The sequence below is a fragment of the Odocoileus virginianus genome, chromosome 14 (assembly GCF_023699985.2).
Source record: "Odocoileus virginianus isolate 20LAN1187 ecotype Illinois chromosome 14, Ovbor_1.2, whole genome shotgun sequence".
NCBI classification, from domain to species: Eukaryota; Metazoa; Chordata; class Mammalia; order Artiodactyla; family Cervidae; genus Odocoileus; species Odocoileus virginianus.
The window spans coordinates 4,091,215-4,115,304 of record NC_069687.1 but is presented as its reverse complement, the minus strand read 5'-3'; the positions used below and the strand labels follow the sequence as shown (position 1 = coordinate 4,115,304).

The following is a 24,090-nucleotide window of genomic DNA, read 5'->3' as shown; positions in this document are numbered from 1 at the left end:
TTTTTTGGTTTGTTTGTTTTAGGTTTTACATTTAGGTCTACAGTTTATCTCAAGTAGGTTATCATTTGAAGCGAATTAGTGAGGTTTTTCTTTTCTTTTTTTTTTCAAATGGGCCTCACATAAGCATATTTTAGACCCTGCATAAAAGGTATTGATACATAGCAACAATAAAATCTTTCCTAAACTTAGCTATTAAAACAAGTTTTGACAACTTGCTTTAATACACCTGGGAGCATTAGGTGACCTCACAAAATACAACTCCTCTTCTTGCATTTTTAAACTCGTCTGCATGGGACCACTCTTACCAACCATGTTGGTTTATCACTGTCAGACTCCTGCTGTCAGAAGAGCAGCCCTCCCCAACCCTCCTGTGTATAGTATAGCACATGTGCCCATTTCCGGATGGTATCACCTCTCTTGATTGCTTCCTTTTACTATTGTTTTAAACCATGAAACTTGCTATTCATATATAAATGAATGTATATATATATACAATTTCAAAACTACACACACTTGGATAAAATTGGCTCAGCTGGTAAAGAATCCACCTGTAATGTGGGAGACCTGGGTTTGATGCCTGGGTTGGGAAGATCCCCTGGAGAAGGGAATGGCTACCCACTCCTGTATTCTGGCCTGGAGAATTCCATGAACTGTATAGTCCCTGAGATTGCAAAGAGTCAGACATGACTGAGTGACTTTCACAGCACACAGCAATCTCAAGATCTTTTAAATTTGTACAAATATGTACCTTTTCTGGTGCTCTTCATGGCTGCCTATAGATTCAAGGTTAAGTCCGATATAATTTTTCTTTAAACTGAAGAAATTGTTTTGGTATTTCTTGCAAAGAAGTTCTGATGGGGAAAAATTCTCATAGGTGCCATCCCTAAAAATGATTTATTTTGCCTCCAATTTTTAAAGTTTATCTACTTATTTTGGGAAAATAGTAGATTCACATGAAACAGTAAGGAATACATAGAGATTCCACATATCCTTTACTCAGTTTCCTCAAATGATAATACCTCACAATACTACAGTTCAATATCATAACCCAAGTTATTGTCACAGATGCAGTTAAGATCCATAGCATTCCATCCCTACAAGGATCTCTAGTGTTGCTCCAGTTACTAAGGCCTCTCTCCTCTCTGCCTCCATCAGTGATCTTTGGTAACCACTAACATGTCTCCCCACTTTATAATTTTGCCATTTCAAGATGAAATTATAGGATGGCACAGTTTGAGATTGCTGTGTGCTGTGAAAGTCACTCAGTCGTGTCCAACTCTTTGAGACCCCATGGAATTCTCCAGGCCAGAATACTGGAGTGGGTAGCTGTTCCCTTCTCCAGGGGATCTTCCCAACCCAGGAATCGAACCCAGGTCTCCCGCCTTGCAGGCAGATTCTTTACCAGCTGAGCCATCAGAGAAGCCCAGTTTGAGATTGATTATCTTTATTATTTTTAAGGCTATTTTTGTAAGGTATGGACTTCTAGGTTGACATTTGTTTGTGTATGAGTGAGGGGTGTGTGTGTGTGTCTGCTTTATTTTTCCTGATTGGTGTTTTCTGAGCTCTTTGGATGTGTGGGTTGACATCATCCAACAATTTTATACCTTTCTCAGCAAATATTAAATATTTCTTCTTGTTCTCATTTCTCTTTCTTGGGCTCCAATTATGGATATGTTGGACCAATTGATATTGTCCCATAAATTAAGACACTCTTATTTATTCTGGTTTTTGTTTTGTTTTGTTTTATTTGTTTCTCTATTTCTTTTGTTTACTTATTGATCTGCTATTTTTTTTCTGAATTCACCTGTCCTCATGTTCACTCATTAATTCTTCTGCTGAACTTTTATACCATTAAAACCAATTTAATTTTTTATTTCTTACAGTGTATTTCTCATTTCTAGAATTTCTGCTTGATTAACTTTTGTAGTTTGTGTTTGCTGAAATTTGCCATCTCCTCGTCTATTCTGTACACTTTTCTGATAGATCATTTAGCTTGTTTCTAGTTATTTTAAAGCTCCTGTCAAATAATTTCAACATCTTGTCACCTACACTTCTACTTCTATTAACTCTTTTCTTTCTTCTTCGTGAGATTCTGGAACAGCGGAGTCTAAAGCAAATAACAGTTCCCTTCATAAAAGAGTTTTCTTTCTTGTGTCAGGCCACTGGCTTGGAGCGACTGAGTAAATTTGTTCTATAGTCAAGTTTGGTCTAAGCTTTTTGGCAAGTATCATTTGCTCCAGTTAAATACCAAGTTTCAGATGTGACGGTGGGCATTGGGCTCAGGAGTTTACCTTCTGCCGTGCTCTAGGTGTGAACACTATCAAGTTTATTCACGTTTTCCACACCATGTTAGCTCTATCTCTATGATCTCTCTGGTTTACACATCGATTGACATCTTCGAACGTTGTTGGGTAGTTCTCTTTGCTTTTCGGGCTTTTGGACACCTGTGAAGACCCTGCTCCACCTAGAATACTTCAGAGGGACTCCTTTCAGGTCTCCTGCTCCGCCTGCAGCTGCTGTCCATGGAAAATCTGATGTGCTTGGGGAGTGGGAGGTTCCGGGTCTCTTGCTTATGCACAGCCCTTGGCAGCTGGAAATCCAAGGTGCTTCTGGGTCACTCATCTCAGGTCTCCCCTCTTTTCGTAGCTGCATCCTCGGCTTTGACTGGCTCAGAGAGACTATGATTTTACGGTTTACGCATCTTGTTTGGGTTGAAAACAACAGTCTCTCGTCATTTTCCACTTTCTACCCAAGCAGACATCTTCCATGTCTCTTACCTTCTCTCTGTTTTCTCTCATTTTTGTCTCTGAATTGTTTCTTGTTATATTCAGAACAATCTTATACCAATATCTCATTATTTGTAACTAGTCATCTTCTATCCTGTCCCTTGGTTTTATATGATACTTGGACATATGCACATGTGTATGTATTTGTATCTTCTTGTTTTCAGAAGTTCCAAAGTTTGTCAGTTCTTCAAATCTATGGTCTGATAAATTTTCATAATCTTCTTTTTCTTTTGTCATATTTTCACACTCCCCTTATTTTTTAAACATATTGAAGACAATTATTCTACGTATTCTAAACCTGGTAAATAAAACATATAAACTCCATAGATCTGACTTCAAACATAGTGGTTGTTTCTGGAAATTCTCATTCATGGAGTAGTTTTTGGTTTTTTGCTTTTTTTTTTTTTTCTCTCATCTGTTTTAGTACTTTTGTGGAAGTGAGTATGAATTCATGCTCCTTGGAACTTTTATCTGTGGGGATTCTTCAAAGATGGGGTTTTAAGAAGATCCTTTCCAGGTGCTTTAGTGGAACTGAACTGGGAGCATGGTCAACTGATGTGTTGGAATTGGGGCCTCACAGAGGGTGTACATTCCAGCCCAGGCTCCCATGAGAACAGGCCTGTGGGTAGAAACTCTCATGTAAGACCCCGGTGAGTGTTAGCGGGGATGGGGTTGGGGCCCTGCTCCACCTGTAGCTAGGATGGCGGGGCTTTCCTATTCCTACCTGCTCCTTCTGCGAATGTTTCCTGGTCTTGACCTGAAGCCTTCTGTGTTTATGGGGTGGGACTGTCAGGGATGTCACACTGTTCTGGCCCCAGGACTTGGCTCCACTGACCTTCCTCATGGCCTGTAAACTTCAATCTCATTTGTCTCTGAGACCACTTTCCTCCCACCCATTCCCCGTTCCCATCCAGGCCAATGCCCCAGTGATCCTTCCCACCATGGATTTCGGCTTCCTTGTCCGTTCTTACTCTCAGGAGATTCCTTTATTTTTTGTGGGCTCAACTCTGCACCCATTTCAAAACTCTGATAAGGTAGTTACACACTCTTCTGGGTATCCACCGTGCAGACCTTCCAAAGAGGGCGGCCTGCTGTTGCCTCAAGCCACTGGGCCATTCCAACTTTAAAAATATCATGTGAAAGTGATTTTCATACTAGTCTTTATCTTGGTAACTGTAAATGTTGGCATGAATATAGATATTACTAAATTTAAAAGGTAAACTTTTACTACATTAAAAGTTTTACTACATGTTACCACATTTCATTACTACAAACTTACTGTTTTAAATTTCAAACAAGCTCATATGATTTAAAGAACAATGCTGAGCAATTCTTTCTAATTTTACATTAATTGCTGGGCAGAAATACACACTTAATAATGACTAGACATTGTCTGGTGTTAACTGTGCTTGCAGGATTTTTTGTAAATGGTTGAATAAGTCTGTGCAAGCTTAACTTAGAAGGGAAGCACATAATCAAAGCTGGAATTACACAGAAATGGTGTGAGACTGTCTGGGGTAAAATGTATCTGATAAAGTGGAAGTAACTGTGACATTCTTAAAATGTTCTGTTTTCCATTTCCACAGATAAGTAAGCTCACACGCTGTCCGGCTGCTCAGTCAGATCTGATTCTTTGCGCCTCCAAGGACTGCAGCACAGCTGATTCCTCTGTCCTCCACCATCTCCCAGAGTTTGCTCAAACTCATGTCCATCGAGTCGGTGATGCCATCCAACCATCTCATCCTCTGCGGCCCCCTTCTCCTTTTGCCTTCCATCTTTCCCAGCATCAGGGTCTTTTCCAATGAGTCAGCTCTTCGCATCAGGTGGCCAAAGTATTGGAGCTTCAGCTTCAGCATCAGTCCTTCCAATGAATATATTAAGATCTAACAAACAAACTAACAAAGCAACCGGATTGCTACTGAATTACTGAGTGAAACGCGCTCTCAACTAACGGAAGAGATGTCTCCACGGCCGAATGTCTCCTGAGCTCAGATCCTCTTCACCTGCGCGGACATTCGTGTTGCAGGAAGGGGGACCCTGAGAGTGGACTCTAGTCTAACTCTCGGGAATGAATTATCAGAGGAGACACATGAGCTGACAAAGCAAATCACTATCCGGAAGCAGCGCCGGGTAGGAGAGCAGCTGGGGGAGGGAACCCTGGAGGAGGGCTCTGCCACGTGGCTCGCTCTCTGGGGTTTTGCGCTGATGGGATTCGTTTCTGGCTTGTCTCTGGCCAATCATTCCAAACCGGGGTCCTTCCTGAGGGGGGGCACGCATGGCTCAGCCAAGGTGGATGTCAGCGAGGAGGATTCTGGGAGGTGGTAGGACGCATGGACCAGCAACCACTCTCTTCTTTTGATCTTACCTGGATTCTTCCGGATGGTGGTAGCTCGTTAGTTCTGTTCCCTACCAGGACCTCCCCTTTAAGATAACTCACGCAAGAGGTTACTACGGTGCTCGGTCAGGGTGGGCAACTTCAATCAGTGGTTCTGTTAGCATTCTTAGGGGCACTGGCTGTATTTTCTATAGAAAAAAAAAAGTTTTGCAACCTCACCGACATTTCCTGGGTGACTCTAAAATACCAGCTATGGGATACCTGGCTTGTTTCATCATTGCTTTCCTGCCTGAGACAGGAGACAAGGCCCAGGGGTACAAGCAGCCACGCGAAGCCACAAAAGGGAGGCAGACGTTCCCCACTCTACCTCCACCGAGGGACTCTAGGTCAGCAATCGGCTGACCTGCCCTGTGATTGGGGAACAGGGGAGGGTGGACTTGCCCAGGGCCCTCCTATAACCTGGGGGCTGGGGCTCCTTCCCAGGCCCCTCGGAAGCCCGGCCACCACCAGCGGGCGCAGCCTTTGTCTCGTGGAAACGTCTTCCTTGCAAGACACCAGGAGCATGCGAAATACGCCTTGATGCCCTCTGGTTTCTTTTCTCTCCTAAACCTGTATTTCTGTGTCTTGAGTGGATGCGTGGGTGGTTCTGGGCTCAAGACCAAGGTGTAGAGCGCCACCTGCTGGGAAGGTTAGGTGGCTGCAGACCCCAGCTTGAACTAAAGCAAGGGAACCAACCGATGAGGTCAAGGTATTTTCCATTGAAAACTCTCGCATGAGATGAAAAAGAAAAATACGTATGTATCAACTCCAGCCGGAGACAAGGGTTTCATTATTTGAAGATTTTGTTCTCCCTCTCCTTTCTCACCCCTTGGTCAGATTGTGGAATCTGAATGGAAAGGAACGCCCAGTAAGGACAAAATGCAAAGCTCGACCTGTGAATAAGAAATCACTCATGATAACATGTCCCTTTTCTTAAGTTCATTGAAAGGGGGATGTGCACACTGCTGTGTTTAACATGGATCACCAACAAGGACCTATACTGTACAGCATGGGGAACTCTGCTCAACGTCACGAGGCAGCCTGGATGGGAGGGGAGTTTGGGGGACAATGGATGCAAGTATAGGTGTGTCTGAGTCCCTCTGCCGTCCCCCTGGAATTATCACAACATTGCTAATCAGTGATGTTGCCATTTAGTCCCTCAGTTACGGCTGACTCTGCAACCCCATGGGCTGAGGCCCACCAGGCTCCTCTGTCCATGGGATTCTCCAGGCACGGATACCAGAGTGGGTTGCCATTTCCTTCTCCAGGGGATCTTCCTGACCCAGGAATCACACCTGTGTCTCCTGCATTGGCAGGTGGATTCTTTACCACTGGCCATCAGGGAAGCCCTATTAACCAGCTATTGTTGTTTTTCATTTACTAAATTGTATCCAACTCTTTTTGACCCCATGGACTGCTGCATGCCAGGTTCCTTTGTCCTTCACTATTTCCTGGGGTTTGGTCAAATTCACGTCCATTGAGTCAGTGATGCTATCTAACCATTTTATCCTCTGCCTCCCCCTTCCCCTTTTGCCTTCAATCTTTCCCAGCATTAGGGTCTTTTCCAATGAATCAGCTCTTTGAAACAGGTTGACAAGGTATTGGAGCTACAGCTTCTGTATCAGTCCTTCCAGTGAGTATTCAGGGTTGATTTCCTTTAGGATTGACTGGTTTGATCTCCTTGCAGTCCAACAGACTTTCAAGAGTCCTCCAGCACCACAGTTCAAAGGCATCAATTCCTCAGCACTGTCTTCTTCATGGTCCAACTCTCATCCATACGTGACTACTGCAAAAGCCATAGCTTTGACTGTGCCTTTGTCGGCAAAGTACTGCCTCTGCTTTTTAATACACTGTCTAGGTTTGTCATAGCTTTACTTCCAAGGAGCAAGCATACTTTAGTTTCATGGCTGCAGTCACTGTCTGTAGTAATTTTGGAACCCAAGAAAAGAAAAAACTGTCACTGTTTCCACTTTTTCCCCTTTGATTTGCCATGAAGTGATGAGACCAGATGCCATGATACCCCATTACAAAAAAAAAGTTTTTAAGAATGTGATATTTAGCTAAAGAAAGCCAGAAAAAAAGGAAGTAAACCTACAGTTTCTGAAATTGTATTATTTTTCATTTTACCTACCTTAGTTTTTCCAATGCCAATATCTGTTTAGAAATTAAAGTCATGCACTGCAAAAGTGCATCCAAATCCAGAAAACTCATTTCCCTGTCACTAATCAAATAGGATTATGAGCAGAAGACACATTAAAAATATTATTTTGGATGATCTGCCAAGATGGTAGGAGCTAAATTTCAGTTTCTTTGAAAATACAGAATAGGAAAGGTCAAGAGTGAGTGCTTTAAAAATTCTATTTTCTGCTCCACTGCTGATTTAATAGACAGATTTTCAATGTGCACGTCAAGGTTGCTTTCCAGTTGCAGATATTCAGGGAGGAGGCTTGACCCTGCAGGCAGCCCTTCGGTTCAACCCAGGTTCCCCGAGTCTCCAGCAGGAAGAACAGCTATGACCTGACCAGCAGGAGGCGCGGCCCACACTTCATCAAGCGCTCCGGCAGGATTTGAAGGCAGGGCATGGTCCGGTTTGGTTTTTTCCCTCAGCCGATGACACGGCTCTAGAGCAGATACTATCACCCCGGAGCAGGCTGTCTCCACCGCAGAACCCAGCCCTGCTTTTCTAGATGTTTCCATAGTAACAAGACTGACTCCGGAAGGAGCAGACACCCTACACGGGCAGGTTCTCTCTAATATCTGAGGGTGACAGGAGACTAGAAGTCCTGCTGGCCTCAGTGATGGGCCCGAGATCCAGGCCCCTTGGACCTTCCTCTGCCTGGTCGGGAGTGAGAGCCAGCAGCTTGCTCCGCTTAACAGAACAAAATGCCTCTTTGTGAACTTTTTCTTCCCCCCAAAGTTGAAGCAAAGGTTGAAAAACATACAGGGCTACAGGTCAGGAGACCCTTTCTCCTGCAGAAGCACACAGACCCTTACCATGGTTTCCTAGAAGGATGCTTCTGGAGGTAAGTCGTGGGTTGTCCAAACACTTGCTAATGACTGTTGTTTTCTGTTGAAAGGTCCTGATCACGGGTAGGCGGCTGGTGGGCAGGCTGAGGTGGGGCTTTGCCCATTTCAAGTGGGGCAGGTCCCTGACCTCTGAGGGACAAACTGGGGGAGGTGCCGGGGGCAGGGCTGACTGCCTGTGTTGGGCCTTGTCAGTTGCCCCCCACCCTCAGGCGCCCTCCAGAGTCCATGTGACCAAGGTGCCTTCAGAACAGGAGGAGCAGACGGGTGTAAATGGACAGACAGCATCTTAGCGTCCCCAGTAACACAAGGTGACCTCACCACAGACGCAGTGATTGCCTGTACGCCCTAACCCCAGAAACCTCACAGGGAGCTTTTCTATGAAGAACTGTCCCCAAACTTTAAGTGGGATTGTTACTCAAAAATCACAAGGGTTACCTCCTTTCTTCCCTGGTGGCTCAGATGGTAAAGAGTCTGCCCGCAGTGCGGGAGACCCAGGTACCATCCCTGGGTCGGGAAGATCCCCTGGAGAAGGGAATGGCTACCCACTGCAGTACTCTTGCCTGGAGAATCCCATGGACGGAGGAGCCTGGTGGGCCACAGTCCATGGGGTCGCAAAGAGTCGGACAGGACTGAGCGACTTCACTTTCACCTCCTTTCTGGTTTTGCTGCATTTTTATTAACGATGGTTCTAAGAATCTGTAACGACTGCTGTGGGCTTGGGCTTTAGGGAACCATAAAGCAAACCCCACTGAGTTGGGAGCTGAGGTGTTCAGGCCGCCTAGGGTGACAGCCGGGTGGAGACTGGACAACACCGGCCTGCACCCCCCCCAGCCGCACCCCCACCGAGCTGCAGGCTCAGGGGAGTCGGTGGAGAGTAGGGCCCCGCGGAGGCCACCCAGGGCTCTGTTCCCTCCAGGGGGCCAGGGGCAGCAGCCCCAGGGCTCTGTTCCCTCCAGGGCCTTCCACCCTCCGGGACCACTTCCCCAGGTAAAGACAGAGCCAGCGCCTAGTTAGCTGCTAACTCCGAGGCCATCAGACGGAGCAGAGCACAGCAGGGAATGCCCCTGGCGTCCCTAGTCCTCCACCGGAGCCAGGCTGGAGGTCTCTGGAAGGAAATCCAGAGCCTGCTCACCAGCTGCCTAGAACTGCAGGACCTGGGTGAGGGGGTAAACAGTGTCAGCTGTTTCAATGGTTAATTTACTGTAGGCACACAGAACTAGCAAGAAAAGATGAAAAATAAATGAAACACACTGGATTACAATTTAAACTATCCAGGTGGACATTTAATAATACTAATTTACTTATAAAACCATGCCAATCAAGAGACGGCCTTCTGTGAATGCTGAGGATATGGTGGGGTCAGAGCTCACTTCTTCAGCCACCGTTTTTTCCCTCTTCTTTTCATTTTTGTCACCTGAACACTCACAGTTTAGGGTGAGATAGTCTCTGAGTAGCAATCAATGGCAATTTGTTATGGAAAAAATATTTTGTTAGAAAAAATAATATTCTTAAAAATAACATAAAGAATGAAAAACGAGGGCTTCCCTGGTGGCTCGGGGCAAAGAATCTGCCTGCCAATGCAGGAGACACGGGTTCGATCCTCGGTCCAGGAGGAACCCACAGGCCAGGGAGCAGCTAAGCCCGTGTATCACAACTTCTAAGCCTGTGCTCTGGGGCCTGGGAACCACAATTGCTGAAGTCCATGTGCCCAGGGCCTGAGCTCCAGCCGCCCACCCCCCCCCCACCAACAAATGAACACAAAAAAATCCAGAGTTTTACAAAGAAGAATAATATGCAGGGTCTAGATTCCTCTCAAGCTGGAATCAAGATTGCCAAGAGAAATATCAACAACCTTAGATATGCAGATGATACCACTCAGTGGCAGAAAGTGAAGAGGAACTAAAGAGCCTCTTGATGAAGGTGAAAGAGGAGAGTGAAAAAGCTGGTGTAAAAGTCAACATTCAAAAAAGCGAAGATTATGGCATCCATTCCCATCACTTCAAGGCAAAGAGATGGGGAAAATGTGGAAACAGTGTCAGATTTCATTTTCTTGGGCTCCAAAATCAATGCTGATGGTCACCGCAGCCACGAAATTAAAAGACACTTGCTCCTTGGAAGAAAAGCTATGACAAACTTAGACAATGTATTAAAAAGCAGAAACATCACTTTGCCAACAAAGATCTGTATAGTTAAAGCTATGGTCTTTCCAGCAGTCATGTACAGATGAGAGAGTTGGACCATAAAGTCGGCTGAGCGCTGAAGAATTGATGCTTTTGAACTGTGGTGTTGGAGAAGACTCTTGAGAGTCCCTTGGACTGCAAGGAAATCAAAACAGTTAATCCTAAAGGACATCAACCCTGAATATTCATTGGAAGTACTGATGCTGAAACTTCAATACCTTTGGTCACCTAATGCAAAAAGCTGACTCACTGGAAAAGACCCTGATGCTGGGAACGATTGAGGGCAGGAGGAGAAGGGGGCGACAGAGGACGAGATGGTTGGATGGCATCACCGACTCAACGGACATGAGTTTCAGCAAGCTCCGGGAGAAGGTGAAGGACAGGAAAGCCTGGAGTGCTGTAGTCCGTGGGGTCGCAAAGAGTCAGACAAGACTTAGCAACTGAACAACAACAACAAAGATTCATCTCCCGATGGCAGAAGGTGGTCAACGTGCTCACCTCCTCTTCCTCCCAAGTCACCCCTGAAATGGATCACAAGGGGACAGGCGGAGGCTGCCTGGAGAGCGGAGCTCTGACCTGAGGGCAGCGTGGACAGGGGAGCAGCGGTGACGCCCGGAGTCTGAGCTGTGGGTGTTCAGGACAGGCTCAGCTCCTGGGCTGCGGGCCACATGCCCCTCCCGAGGCCGGGGCACTGGACAGCCTAGTCTGGTGCCCAGCGTGTCCCGGGCGAGGCTGTGCCCTCTGAGAACCACCGGTCTGGGGACCAGCCCGCCAGGCGTCCCCTCTCTCATGCCCCAGGGCACAGCCCCAGGGCACAGCCCCTGGCAGGTTCGAGGTAGCATCAGCCTTCCCGGCCGGAGAGGCAGAGCCCCCCCGGAGGGCTGGATCCAGGCACGGGCAGGTAGCCCTGGTCCTCAAGTCAGGCAAAAAAGCCAGAGTCCTTTGTAAAAGCAAGAGGATGCTGCCATTTTCATAAAATGAACTGAAGCATCCCTTACCACCACTCTTCCTCGTAATTCTTTGTCGACACCGTCAGGAGCACTTTCTCTGCGCTCAACAAACTTTGCATAAAACTAAACTGAAGCATCCCTCACCACCACTCTTCGCTGGTCATTCTGTCTGTCTGCATCGTTAGAACCCCTCTCCTGTGCTGAACACGCTGACTGCAACACTGTGATGGCTCTGTGATTCATGAAAACAATCCGAGCATACGAGGGCAGAAACATCATGCTATGAAAGTAGGGCTTCCTTAAAACCCTCTTTAGAGGCAAGAAATGGAACTTCCTGCTTGTTCCAAAATCAAAACAAGCACGCTGAATTTCTCTGAGAAAGCGTCGGGCGAGTAAAGGAAATGCAAGTGGGAGGTGTTAGCTGGACGGCTCTTCCTTTCCAAAGTCCCCTGAATTCCTAGAGCGTTCCTCAGGGAGACTTGTGCGGCATCGTTGGCCTTCATCAGGCAGGTTGACTAGATTCTGGGTCACGGCTCTCTGCACCATGGTTCCCCATGAGAGGACGTGCTCCTGGAGAGGAACAGAGTGCATTCCGGGTGGACAGGGGAAGTTATCCACCTTTACACACGTCACCGGGCCGCATCACATGACCCTCCACCACAGCCACCATCAGCATCGCCCAGCTGGCACATTTTATTTTTGTCAAAGTATTTTGTTTTAGGATCATTAGAAAATATCCAAGAAAGAATCTGAACAAACTGGCAAATATTTGCTTCTGTTTTTTTTTTTTTTGGTGGTGATTGGAGAAGGAGGGAATTACTACGATCTTGTTGTTATTCAATAAACAAGATTTGTCTGACTCTTTGCGACCCCATGGACTGCAGCATACCAGGCCTCCCTGTCCATCATCAACTCCTGGAGTTTACTCAAACTCAGGTCCATCGAGTCAGTGATGCCATCCAACCATCTCATCCTTTATCGTCCCCTTCTCCTCCAGCGCTCAATCTTTCCCAGCATCATGGTCTTTTCCAATGAGCCAGCTCTTTGCATCAGGCGGCCAAAGTATTGAAGCTTCAGCTTCAGCATCGGTCTGATGCTTTTGAATACCGTCTATTTTACAAGTTTCCCTTTCCACACGTTTTCCCCACTTAACTCCTGGAGAGAAGGGCGCGGGCAGTAAAACCGCTTCGGTTCAAGGCAGCAGATGTGGAGAAACGTCTTCCCGAGAGCGCACCGCAGCCCTAGGAGCCCTGTGTCTGGGGCCCTGCGGTTCGCGGCGGAGCTGCAGCGCCCTCTAGTGGCACCACGCTGCTCCTTCCAGGCCAGGCACAGAACCCCTTGCATGCTTCTACAGGAAATTTGTGAGTTACGCTGCCTCACCCCACGTAAAAAGCCAACGTGACCAAGCACTCCTGGGCGGGGGAATTACAGCCTCAAGTGTCACCTCCAGGCTGATTCTGAGCTCCGAATGAAAAGCTGGAGCTTCCCTAGGAGTGCTGGGGCCAAGTCCAGTAAGAGCGCTGGCCATGAGTATGTGGGGTGGGATGGGGAGGGAGGGAGGGAACCTATGGCTGATCCACTGATTCATACATCATTCATTCATGATGTATGGCAGAAACCATCACAGTATTGTAGAGTGACTGTCCTCTAATTAAAAATAAAAATTAAAAAAAAAAAACACACAAAGAGATCGCTGCTCACCCCTCAGGCTCCCGAGTCCTGCACATGGCTCCAGGCACAGACGGCCGGGCGCCTGCTCCCGGGGTGGGGTGGCGAGAACCCCTGCACCTCCTGGCCCTGACCCAGTCCAGCTGAGAGCCCCACCCCACTCCAAGGTCAAATGTTTACCTGCATTTTTGCACGCATCCATTTTTGTTCTTAAGTGATAAAACTCTACAGCCCTGTTGCGCCCGGGGACCAGAAACGATCAGTTCACCAAGTTTAAAACTGTTTTGCCCTCAAGGCAGATGCAGTACGATGGGCCCGCTCAGGTATGTGTGTTATCAGGAGTGACGCCAGCCTCCGGTGGGCAGAGGGGCAGCCACGTCAGCACCACCTACCCCCACCAGCTGAGAGCGCACGGGACTGTGATGGTCAGAACACGACCTGAGCTGTGGTGGTCGTCGCTCAGCCACATCCGACTCTCTGTGACCCCGTGAACTATACAGCCCGCCAGGCTCCTCTGTCCATGGGACTCTCCAGGCAAGGATGCTGGAGTGGGTAGCCTTTCCCTTTTCCATGGGATCTTCTTTAACCAGAGATGGAAGCTGAGTCTCCTGCACTGGCAGGCGGGTTCTTTACTGTGAAAGTTGCTCAGTCGTGTCCGACTCTCTGCGACCCCACTGACTATACAGTCCATGGAATTCTCCAGGCTGGAATACTGGACTGGGTAGCCTTTTCCATCTCCAGGGGATCTTCCCAACCCAGGTCTCCTGCATTGCAGGCAGATTCTTTACCAGCTGAGCCACAAGGGGAGCCCAAGAATACTGGGGTGGGTAGCCTATCCCTTCTCCAGGGGATCTTCCCGACCCAGGAATTGAACCGGGGTCTCCTACATTGCAGGGGGATTCTTTACCAACTGAGCTAGCAGGGAAGCCCTCTTTACTGTGAGCCATATGACGAAGCATGTGACACCAGGCAAGTTTGCCCCCACACTGTGTCCCCAGACCTGCCCTCTCCCCCTACCCCCTCTTACTCTGCAACCCTCCAGGGTCAGCATGTCCCCGCAAGTGGCAGACTCCACCCATCCTGCCGCTCCTCCGGGACGGCGGACCTCATGGCCTCTAGCAGCTCGGGCCACTGCCTGCCCTCCCGCTCCCCTGACCTGGGCCAGGGCGCAGGTGCCAACATGCTTCTCAGCCATCCCCTCCCGACCCGCCTGGCGTCTTCTCCTCCGCCCCCTCCCAGGCGTCTTCAAATCACAGGAGGCGCTGAGGGAGGGAAGTGACTTGTCCTAGGCAGCCACTCGCTTAAACACCCTCGGAGCCCTGTCCCCCCTCTGACGTCTGCCTCAGCTCGTCCCAGCTCGACTCCTGCCTCTACAGGCTCCCAGCCGCCTCCATGGGGGTGTCTGCATCCCAGCACACACCCAGGATTCGTGGCTCCTATCACCAACCCAGAGCCACCGTCCCCAACTCAAAACTGTGGGACCCCCAACTTCTTTCTGTCCCTCGCCAAACTCAGCACTGATTTCACCCCCAAGATCCGTGTGACATCTGCCCCTGCCCCTGTCAGTGGTCTGCACCCACCAGCGCCAACCCCCTGCCCCGTCACACCTGCTCAAACCTCCCTCAGAGTGTCACCGAGCCCAGGGCTGCCCAGGTCCCAGGGAGGGGCAGGCACCCATGTTCCCGAACAATGGGCATCACATAGAGCACTGCTGACGCAGGGCAGGCCCTGCCTCTCAGAGCCAGCACACCTGTCCACCAGGACCATTCCAGGGCCCCTCCTCTCAGCGCCTAACTCACAAGTGACCTCCCCAGGGGAACCCTCCTGGGCGGGCTACCCTGCTCCAAGCCCCCGTGTCCCTCTCACTGCACATAACCAAAGATCACACAGGTCTTTGAGAACCTGGGCGCCTTCCTCACCAGCTCTGCCCAGCCAGGTTCTGGCACAGACCATGCGCTTCGGAGACAGAGGGAGAAAGAAGGAACACACAAGACAAAAAGCATCCAAAGGGCAAGGCAGAGGTTTCTTTTTATAAATCTCCATCTGTTATAATTCCTTTAAAAACAGGGGGAAGGAATAACAAAATAGTTGTCAGAGGTAATTTCTAAGGGGAGCATCTCTAGCTAAACGGAGACATCCAACACTGAGCGCCAGGCAGCGCTGGCGCGGGGTCTCCTGTCCCTGAAAGCCTTGGAGGACGCGCAGCGGGCACATCCTGGCGTCCGTGCCCGCGTCCGCAGAGGAGGCTTCCGGGCGGTGGCTCCGTCTTTGGTCAGCACCCAGGGCTCACTTCATCTTTGGCTGGAGCAGAAGGCGGGCAAGGGTCACTGTACTCATCAGGACACTCATGTGCATGGCTTACTTTCACTTTTTATTATAAAAAAACACATACAAGAGTTTTAAGAAATGATGACTAGCAGACAAATCAGGACCAGGGTGAGTTATTAAACCCATTTTTCTCTGTACAAATACTAAAATTCCGAAAAGTGGAATATCATCAAATGTGAGACACATTGCTGGCTGTCCGTATATACAGGGCACACGGGGGGCCTGCCTGCGCTGGGCGGGGTGCAGACCCCGGGAGCCTGGACTCTCTCTCTCCTCCCGGGCTGAGCGGCGGGAGAGGCGCGCCCCGGTCTCTACCCTGAGCAGCGGCGGCCGCGCCTGCAGGGGGACGAGTGGCCCCTGCCGGCGAGGACGCTGGCAGAACCTTCGGCCTCCACTTCAGCCGCGCTTCCTCCAGGTCAGTCACTTGGGCACAAGGTCCAAAACTGGCTCAGGAACCAAATAATGGTTTTATATTAATTTCATTACAAAATGCCACTCAGTTTCAAAAAGCGACCAAAAAAAAAAAAAAAAAAAGACACTTTCTGCAGCAAAAAAGGGCTAGGTTCAAGTTTCTGTTGTTTGACCAAGACACAAACACTCCAGTCCGAACATCCATGCTCACCACAGCCGGAAGGGAGGCGAGCGCGGTTCGGGGCCCGTCCCGGTATCTCGGCCTCGGCCCAGGGGGCGCATCCTGGAGGCCGGCTGCCCGGTGGCCCCGAGACGCATGAAGGCACTTCGGCGGCGCAGGCGCTCAGCCTCGCCCCTCCGCGCACAGCGCGCCCACCTCGTCCAGGGCACCGAGCACCGCGGCGGGGACGCTGCGCGCCGTCTCCCTGCGCCAAGCATCCAGGATCTTGGAGATCTCCGCCGGGTTGCTGGGGCTCAGGTCGCACAGGGCGTACACAGCGGCCAGCTGGACCCCCCACGGGATATCTGAAAAGCATTTCCACAACTGTCATCACATGAGAAAAGCTCTGCTATTCACAATCTTAATGTTAATCTAGTGAATCACTATTCATATACTTTCTGTCAGCAATGAAAACTAATAATAAAAACAAAACCAACAATGAAAAAACAGCTCTTTAAGTCCTTCTACAAACGAAAAAACAAAACACAGCCCAGTCTCTACAGGCCCCTGGTGATGCCGACACCCCGGGATAGCGTGCGGAGCGGAGGGCGCACGGGGAGTGCCGGCCCTCCCAGACCGCAGTCAAGCTCTCCAGCGGCAGTTCTGGAAGGACCACATCCCGCACCTAAGGTTCAAGAGAATGTGGATCCCAAAGCATCCGTCAAATAAACGACTCCATTAACCCATTGCAAGTATTTACACATGGACTTTGGAAAAGAAAAACATAATGAAATGAGAGCAAATGAAAAACTGCTTTTTAGTATGAAAGTGTTAGTCACTCGGTCGTGTCCAACTCTTTGCAACTCCATGGACTGTAACCCACCAGGCTCCTCTGTCCATGGGATTCTCTAGGCAAGAATACTGGAGTAGGTTGCCTTTCTCTTCTCCAGGGGATCTTCCTGACCCAGGGATCAAACCTGGATCTCCTGCTTTGCCTGCATGCTCTTTACTGTCTGAATCACCAGCGAAGCCCAATACAGTACAACAAATATACTCTTACACACTAGGGCACACAGCATGATCACAGACATGGCATTTAACTGCAGACTAGAGCCAGCTTAGAGATTATGGTATGTGAGAGCTCTCATTCAAATGGCTCGAGTTTATTTAGGAGTTATTTAATTCAAGTTTAATTTAGTTCAATTTAGTCACTAAGTTGTATCCAACTCCTGTGACCCCATGGACTGTAGCCTGCCAGGCTCCTGTGTCCATGGGATTCTCCAGGCAAGAATACTGGAGTGGGTTGCCATTTTCTTCTCTAATTTTAGTTAAATCACTTAAATTATTTAGTTTAAAAAATTTAGGAGTCATTTCTGTAAACCTTATTATTAACGATACACTGTTAGTGATGCAGTGTTCAACAACGTAAACAAGTGTTTAAAAACAAACATCTCAAAACCCACACGTTCAGATGGTGATGCTGTAGGTAGTGCTGCACCAGCTTTAGAGTTAGTTTCCCATTTAGCTCCATGCTCATCAGAGAAGGGAACACAAGACTAAAACAAAAAGCCTGACAAAGGAGTCACACGGGTGTGAAAGCCACAGAGACGAGCAGGAGCGCGTGCGGAGCTGCGGCTCTGGCCTTGGGCCTAGCTGTGAGCTGGCCGCACCATCCAGCTCAAGGTCTCTCCTGGGGCGTCAGCTTCCTAATCATAACACAGTCAGTGCTGCCCGGGAGGGCCGTCCTGGGGACCTGTGCTGCATTGGGGGGGCAGGCCCGAGTGAGTCCCCATCGACCCTCCTCCTGGTAGGAAACGTCTGAGCTGCCGGCTCTGGGCAACACATCGTCTAGACGGGAAGGGAGCACGGTCCAGACGGGAAGGGAACATGGTCCAGATGGGAAGGGAACACTGTCATGGGCATTATCTCAGCAGCTATGCTAAGACCAAAGAGAAAGAGGTTCTCAGTAGCTCAACCTGCCAAGCCTCACCCTGAAAGAGGAGGACAACCTAGAGGTTAAGCTCATCTGGGATGTAAACTGTGTAAACGCATTATCCCTTGATGGCAGAGCATTCAAATAAAAACGACAGACTCACCGCTTCAAAGGGTCTCTTTCTCAGTTTTAAGCTCTTTCCACTAAAGAATAAGACTATAATATTACATGCTTTGCGGTATGCAAATTAAAGAACACGGGTGGCGTGAAGATTGGCTCAGAGGTTTCCAGTTTCCAAGTTCTCCCGGGTATTATGTATGGACGCCCAGGCTGCAGTGGAGCCGCTGCTTCACGCGTGTGGACCGCCCCCCCCTCCCCGTCATAAGGACACACCTTCGGCCAGGCACGTGGGGGCAGCGGGGGTCACAGGGCGGTGTGAAGCCAGTGCCGACGGCTGCTGAGACAGAATGCCAATACCAGGTTGGGAAGAGTCCCTTCCTTCCTTAGGGGTTTGCTGCCCAAGGGCATGAGTGGCGACCAAACAAACTGCAGGAAGCCCACACAGGTTCCAACGCCAGTGATGAGAACACGGGCGGAGTGCAGCCTCGTTAAAATCACGCCCGAACGGCGGGAGACGTGCAGAGCACGGCATGTGGTTAAGAACGCAAGAGAGACTGGATGAGAGGAACGCAAACGATCTGAAAGTAAGTATGATAAACAGAAGCTGTACCTTCATCCTGGGCATGCTGGATAAACATACCAATCACCGTACTGATGTTCTTCACTGCAGACGGGAACCCTTCCTTCAAACCCAATTGACCTAAACGACCTAGAGGGAAACAAATACAAAATGTAAACAACCTTGGGTTAAATGCTAACTTTTCCTAAGAGTTTAAAACTTATGTGTTCTTTTGTTCAACATTATGTGCGCTGAGCTTCAGGGTCTGAAACCGGGCTGCCACCGCTGTTTAGTCACTCAGTCATGTCTGACCCTTTGTGACCCCATGGACTGTAGCCCGCCAGGCCGCTCTGTCCGTGGGCTTCTCCAGGCAAGGGTACTGGAGTGGGTTGCCACGCCATTCTCCCGGGGATCTTCCCAACCCAGGGATTGAACCTGGCTCTCCTACACTGCAGATGAGGTCTTTACCACTGAGCCCCCAGAAAGCCCAGTGTCAAAGAAGTGCACCCAGAGTTACTCCCACAGGCTGTTAAAATGCGCCTTTCATCAACCACAGATCTGTGTGAGACCGGGTTTTCTCCAAATACCTCAACCAGAACCACGCGCAGCCGAAAGCCGAAAGGGAACGCAGAGCAGCCATGGGAAACCAGACAGTAAAGAGGCTTGCAACAAGATACGGTTCCATTCTATTTTTGTTTGGAAACAGCTGTTTTTCATTAAAAATGCCATTTACAATGACTAGTATCATTTAGTTAATTTCAAATGAACAGCCAGGTTTTTTTAAAGTACACGTTTTAACTTCTATTATGGTCAATGACACACAAAACCTGGGCTGACAAAAGCTCTCTGGGGCTCTCACCAGGACAACGCTCCCCGCCGAGCGGCCACTCACCTGGGGGCACCCGCCTGCTCCAGAGCAGGATCCCCCCTCCCCAGGGCCAGGCCGCATGGTCTGCCCCCCTTTACTTGGGAGGGGGTCCCCAAGGCCCCTTCCCGAGCTCTTGTGACCATGCTACCCTGCACAGGCACCGCTGTGTCCACACGCTTTCTCAGCACTACAGGCGGCCCATAGGTCTGTACACTAACCAGGCCACCTGCCCCGCGGGTGGAGACACGCGGGGCGGGGTGCTACGGCAGCTTCGTCACTTTGCATCCCCGGCTGGGGCTCGCTCAGTGCTGGCCACATACATCCTGAACGCTGCGACAGACACAGCCCTCCAGGAAGTTCCTTCTACCAGGGACTCCCCGGATAATGCCTAACCCGGGAGGAAACCATAAACAGCTGGATCATCTCTCAGGCAGTCTTTCACTGAGGCTGAAAAGTAACGTAGTTCAGAGCTGAGAAAGGTTAAGGCACTGTCACTCTTAAACACCTCCTTGCATTGGATCAACGTGCTAAGCGCCTGTCCGCAGCCCTGCCCTCGGAGACCACCTCTGAGGAGCGTCCGGCAGGCGGCTCACACAGCTGTGGGGCCGTGTGCCTGTGCTCCCAGCAAACACAGGGGCTGCCCTCCTGGCTCAGTGGGGAAGAACCCGCCTGCCAGTGCAGGAAACGCAGGTTCACCCCTTGGGGTGGGAAGATTTCCCGGAGAACAGAATGGCAACCCACTCCAGTATTCGGGGATTCCAGAAATTCCATGGACAGAGGAGCCTGGTAGGCTACAGTCAATGGGGTCACAAAGAGTCCGACACTACTGAGCGACTACATCATCACCACCAGGTAACACCTGACTGTATTATATTGGATTCTTTTCTTTCAATTAAAAATGTTTAATGAATTGGGTTTTAGAAGCTATCTACCAGAGTAAATCAGAGATACAATAAGAGGAACTCATGAGTCTGAGATATACGGTCTGGGACTTAACACTTATACATATGATGACTTGACAAAGACGATGGACAAATCTGTTAAAGAGATTTTCTTTGGGGGGAAGAAAAGTCCCCCCACGGAAGGAATGTGGGTGAGTCCAAGGCAGTCTGGCCACAATGAAATTCAAGTAAGAGACACGGAGGTGATCTCAGATCAAAGGCAACACTCTCTACACTCAGGGAGGCCTGGGGAGAGCTGAGGGTCACAGGGAACGTGGCCCATCTACAGGGCAGGGCTCAGAGCTGGACAGTCACCCAGGGCTCTCTGCCACGGTTTTATACGCAAGTATGTTAAGGAAAGGATGCATTCATGTCAATTCCACAGAAAAGCTGAACGACATGGTAAGACCCTGAACAGAAATCAAGCAGGCCTGGCTCCTGCAGTCTACGCACAAACCCTGGCGGGAGGGACAGTGCCGGCCGAGCTCGGGGCTCCGCTGACCCCAGCCGGGCCACCTCAGAAGTCTCTGGGGGCAGCAAGTGGTATCACGTGGCCTTATACGCCTCTGCATCCAGTGGAGGCTGACTTTCGGTCCCGCTCTGCTCCCTTCCGACCCAGGACCTCAGATGGGCTCACCTCTCCCCACACCCTAGCTCTGCCAGGCTCTCTACTCCTCCAGAGCAATCCAAACACTCCACGCAAGGCCCTGCACTCCATTAGTGTTCAGGCAGGCTAATAACCAGGCGTGCCCACGGTGGTGTTCACACCCCAACCCAGCACCAGATGGCCCTGGACCGTCCCGCTTTACGTCCCAAGGAGCAGAAAGCCCCTGGGATTTACACATTTGGAGTTGAGAATACAGATGATTGCTGTATTTTATGACACCTGCTGTGGGACTTCATTTATTATTATGAAGTCATACTGACCAACTTAATTACTCGCTAAATTCTTTAGTAAATGTCGGCTTCAGAAACTTAAGATGCTTCTCCAACACTTTCTTCTTAGAAGCGGCTCAAACTCCACCTGAGCTGAGTACGCGGGAAGGACAGCCCCTGGCCCACCCTAGAGCTCGCGCAGGATCCCGCTCCGTCCTGACTGGGCCTCACCGGGGCCCATCCCCAGTCTACCCTCCTAAGCAACCTGCTAAGCAAGGCGGGGCGGGGGCTTGCAGTGCCAACAGACACCGCGTGAAGCTCGCCGACGCTTTCCTGGAATGGCCCGGCCGCCCCCTGCCCTCTGCACACCAGTCTTTTCAGGCATGTGAGCTCCACCCGCCCTGGTCCTCCTGTGACCAGGCAGCGTTCGCTAGGTAGGCCAGTCTCTGCTATCTTCCAAAGGACACTTGCTTCCTAATTAGCCTTTCTTTGAACTACATTTAAGTAAATGTAGTTACAGTATCGTTTTATTATACAGTACTGTTAACTACATATTAATTATACATTATTAATTATTCCTATGGGCTTCCCTGGTGCTCAGACGGTAAAGAATCCACCTGCAATGCAGGAGACCTGGGTTCAATCCTTGGGTCAGGAAGATCCCTTGGAGGAGGGCATTGCAAACCCACCCCAGTATTCCTGCCTGGAGAATCCCCATGGACAGAGGAGCCGGGTTGGCTACAGTCCGTGGGGTCACACACGAATTATCCCTATAAGATATACAATTGCATTATATGTCACTCTTAATTATGTAAATATACACGTTACTCTAAATAATATATCATCAAATCTTACAAACTATTTTCTCAAAGTGTTAGTTGCTCAGTTGTGCCCAACTCTTTGTGACCCCAAGGACTATAGTCCACCAGGCTCCTCTATGCATGGAATTCTCCCGGCACAGAGGAGAATTCTCAAGAGGTACAAACCTTCCTTCCTGAATCCAGAAGAGAAGCTGCTGCTGAAACCAGGGTTTCCAGACATACTCATGCCATCACCTGACAGCTAGAAATGCAGCTATGGGCCCTTCTGTGTCCTGGTGGCCCCGCCTGGGACACTGATCTCGGGGCACAGGAGAGCCGTGCCCTAAGAAGCCATCTCCACTCCCACACCTCCACGCTTTCTCGTTCTATACTTAACTCCAAGTATATGTTGGGTTATCTCCAGTGAAAATCAGTAGATGTCCACTTTGAAACCAGGTTGTTGTCAGGACTCAGCTTATCTATTTATTTACAACGTTCCTATGTTTGCAGGTGAATGTGCACAGTGCATGTTAACAGACAGAGTAACAAAATCAGTCAGAGGTATTATATTTCTTACTGTGACCTACTTATAAGACTGATTTACAGGATTTAAAAATTCTTAAACCTCATTTCAAATGGTATTATCTTTGAGTTTTAATTAAATGCCAAAGATACAGAGGATGAGACAGTTTAGACTCTTTTTGACCCCATGGACTGCAGCACGCCAGGCTTCCGTGTCCTTCACCATCTCCCGGAACTTGTTCAAACTCATGTCCGCTGAACTGGTGATGCCATCCAGCCATTTCCTCCTCTGTCATCCCCTTCTCCTCCCGCCTTCAATCTTTCCCAGCATCAGGGTCTTTTCCAGTGAGTCAGTTCTTAGTATCAGGTGGCCAAAGTATTGAAACTTCAGCTTCAGCATCAGCCCTTCCAAAGAATATTCAGGACTGATTCCCTTTAGGATTTACTGGTTGGATCTCCTTGCAGTCCAAGGGACTCTCAAGAGTCTTCTCCAATACCACAGTTCAAAAGCATCAATTCTTCACACTCAGCCTTCTTTATGGTCCAACTCTCACATCCATACATGAAAACTGGGAAAATCATAGCTCTGACTAGATAGACCTTTGTCGGCAATGTAATGTCTCTGCTTTTCAATATGCTGTCTGGGTTGGTCATAGCTTTTCTTCCAAGGAGCAAGAGTCTTTTAATTTCATGGCTGCAGTCCCATCTGCAGTGACTTTGGAGCCCAAGGAAATAAATCTGTCACTGTTTCCACTGTTTCTCCACCTATTTGCCATGAAGTGATGGGACTGGATGCCATGATCTTAGTTTTTTTTTAATGTTTTAAGCCAGCTTTTTCACTCTCCTCTTTCACCTTCACCAAGAGGCTCTTTATTTCCTCGTCACTCTCTGCCATAGGGTGGTGTCATCTGCATTATCTGAGGTTATTGATATTTCTCCCGGCAATCTTGATTCCAGCTTGTGCTTCCTCCAGCCGAGCATTTCTCATGATGTACTCTGCATATAAGTTAAATAAGCAGGGTGACAATATACAGCCTTGAACCGTACTTCTTTCCCGATTTGGAACCAGTCCATTGTTCCATGTCCAGTTGTAACTGTTGCTTCTTGACCTGCATACAGATTTCTCAGGAGGCAGGTTAAGGTTGTCTGGTATTCCCATCTCTTTAAGAATTTTCCAGTTTGTTGTAATCCACACAGTCAAAGGTTTTAGCGTAGTCAATGAAGCAGTAGTAGATGTTTTTCTGGAATTCTCTTGCTTTTTCTATGATCCAATGGATGCTGGCAATTTGATCCCTGGTTCTTCTGCCTTTTCTAAATCCAGCCTGACCTTCTGGAAATTCTCAATTCATGTACTATTGAAACCAAGCTTGGAGAATTTTGAGCATTATTCTGCTTGCGTGTGAAATGAGTGCAACTGTGTGGTAGTTTGTACATTCTTTGGCACTGCCTTTCTTTGGAACTGGAATGAAAACTGACCTTTTCCAGTCCTGTAGCCACTGGTTGAGTTTCCCAAATTTCCTGGCATATTAAGTGCAGTACATTCACAGCATCATCTCTGAGGATTTGCAATAGCTCAGCTGGAATTCC

General features: G+C 49.0%; 1 protein-coding gene across 3 annotated transcripts in view; it reads right to left on the bottom strand.

Annotated features, from left to right (window-relative positions):
- Positions 1 to 14,989: 14,989 nt before the first annotated feature.
- ICE1 (interactor of little elongation complex ELL subunit 1) overlaps positions 14,990 to 24,090 on the bottom strand; it is a 61,450-nt gene continuing 52,349 nt past the window's right edge. For 2 of the 3 annotated variants that reach the window (XM_070476449.1, XM_070476451.1), the window contains 2 exons: positions 18,548 to 18,646; positions 14,990 to 16,249 (listed from right to left, as the gene is read on the bottom strand). In XM_070476449.1, the coding sequence (XP_070332550.1) occupies positions 16,068 to 16,249; positions 18,548 to 18,646 (281 nt within the window). In that variant the 3' untranslated portion in view covers positions 14,990 to 16,067. The remainder of the gene's footprint in view (positions 16,250 to 18,547; positions 18,647 to 24,090) is intronic. The other variant, XR_011491164.1, reaches the window with a different exon arrangement.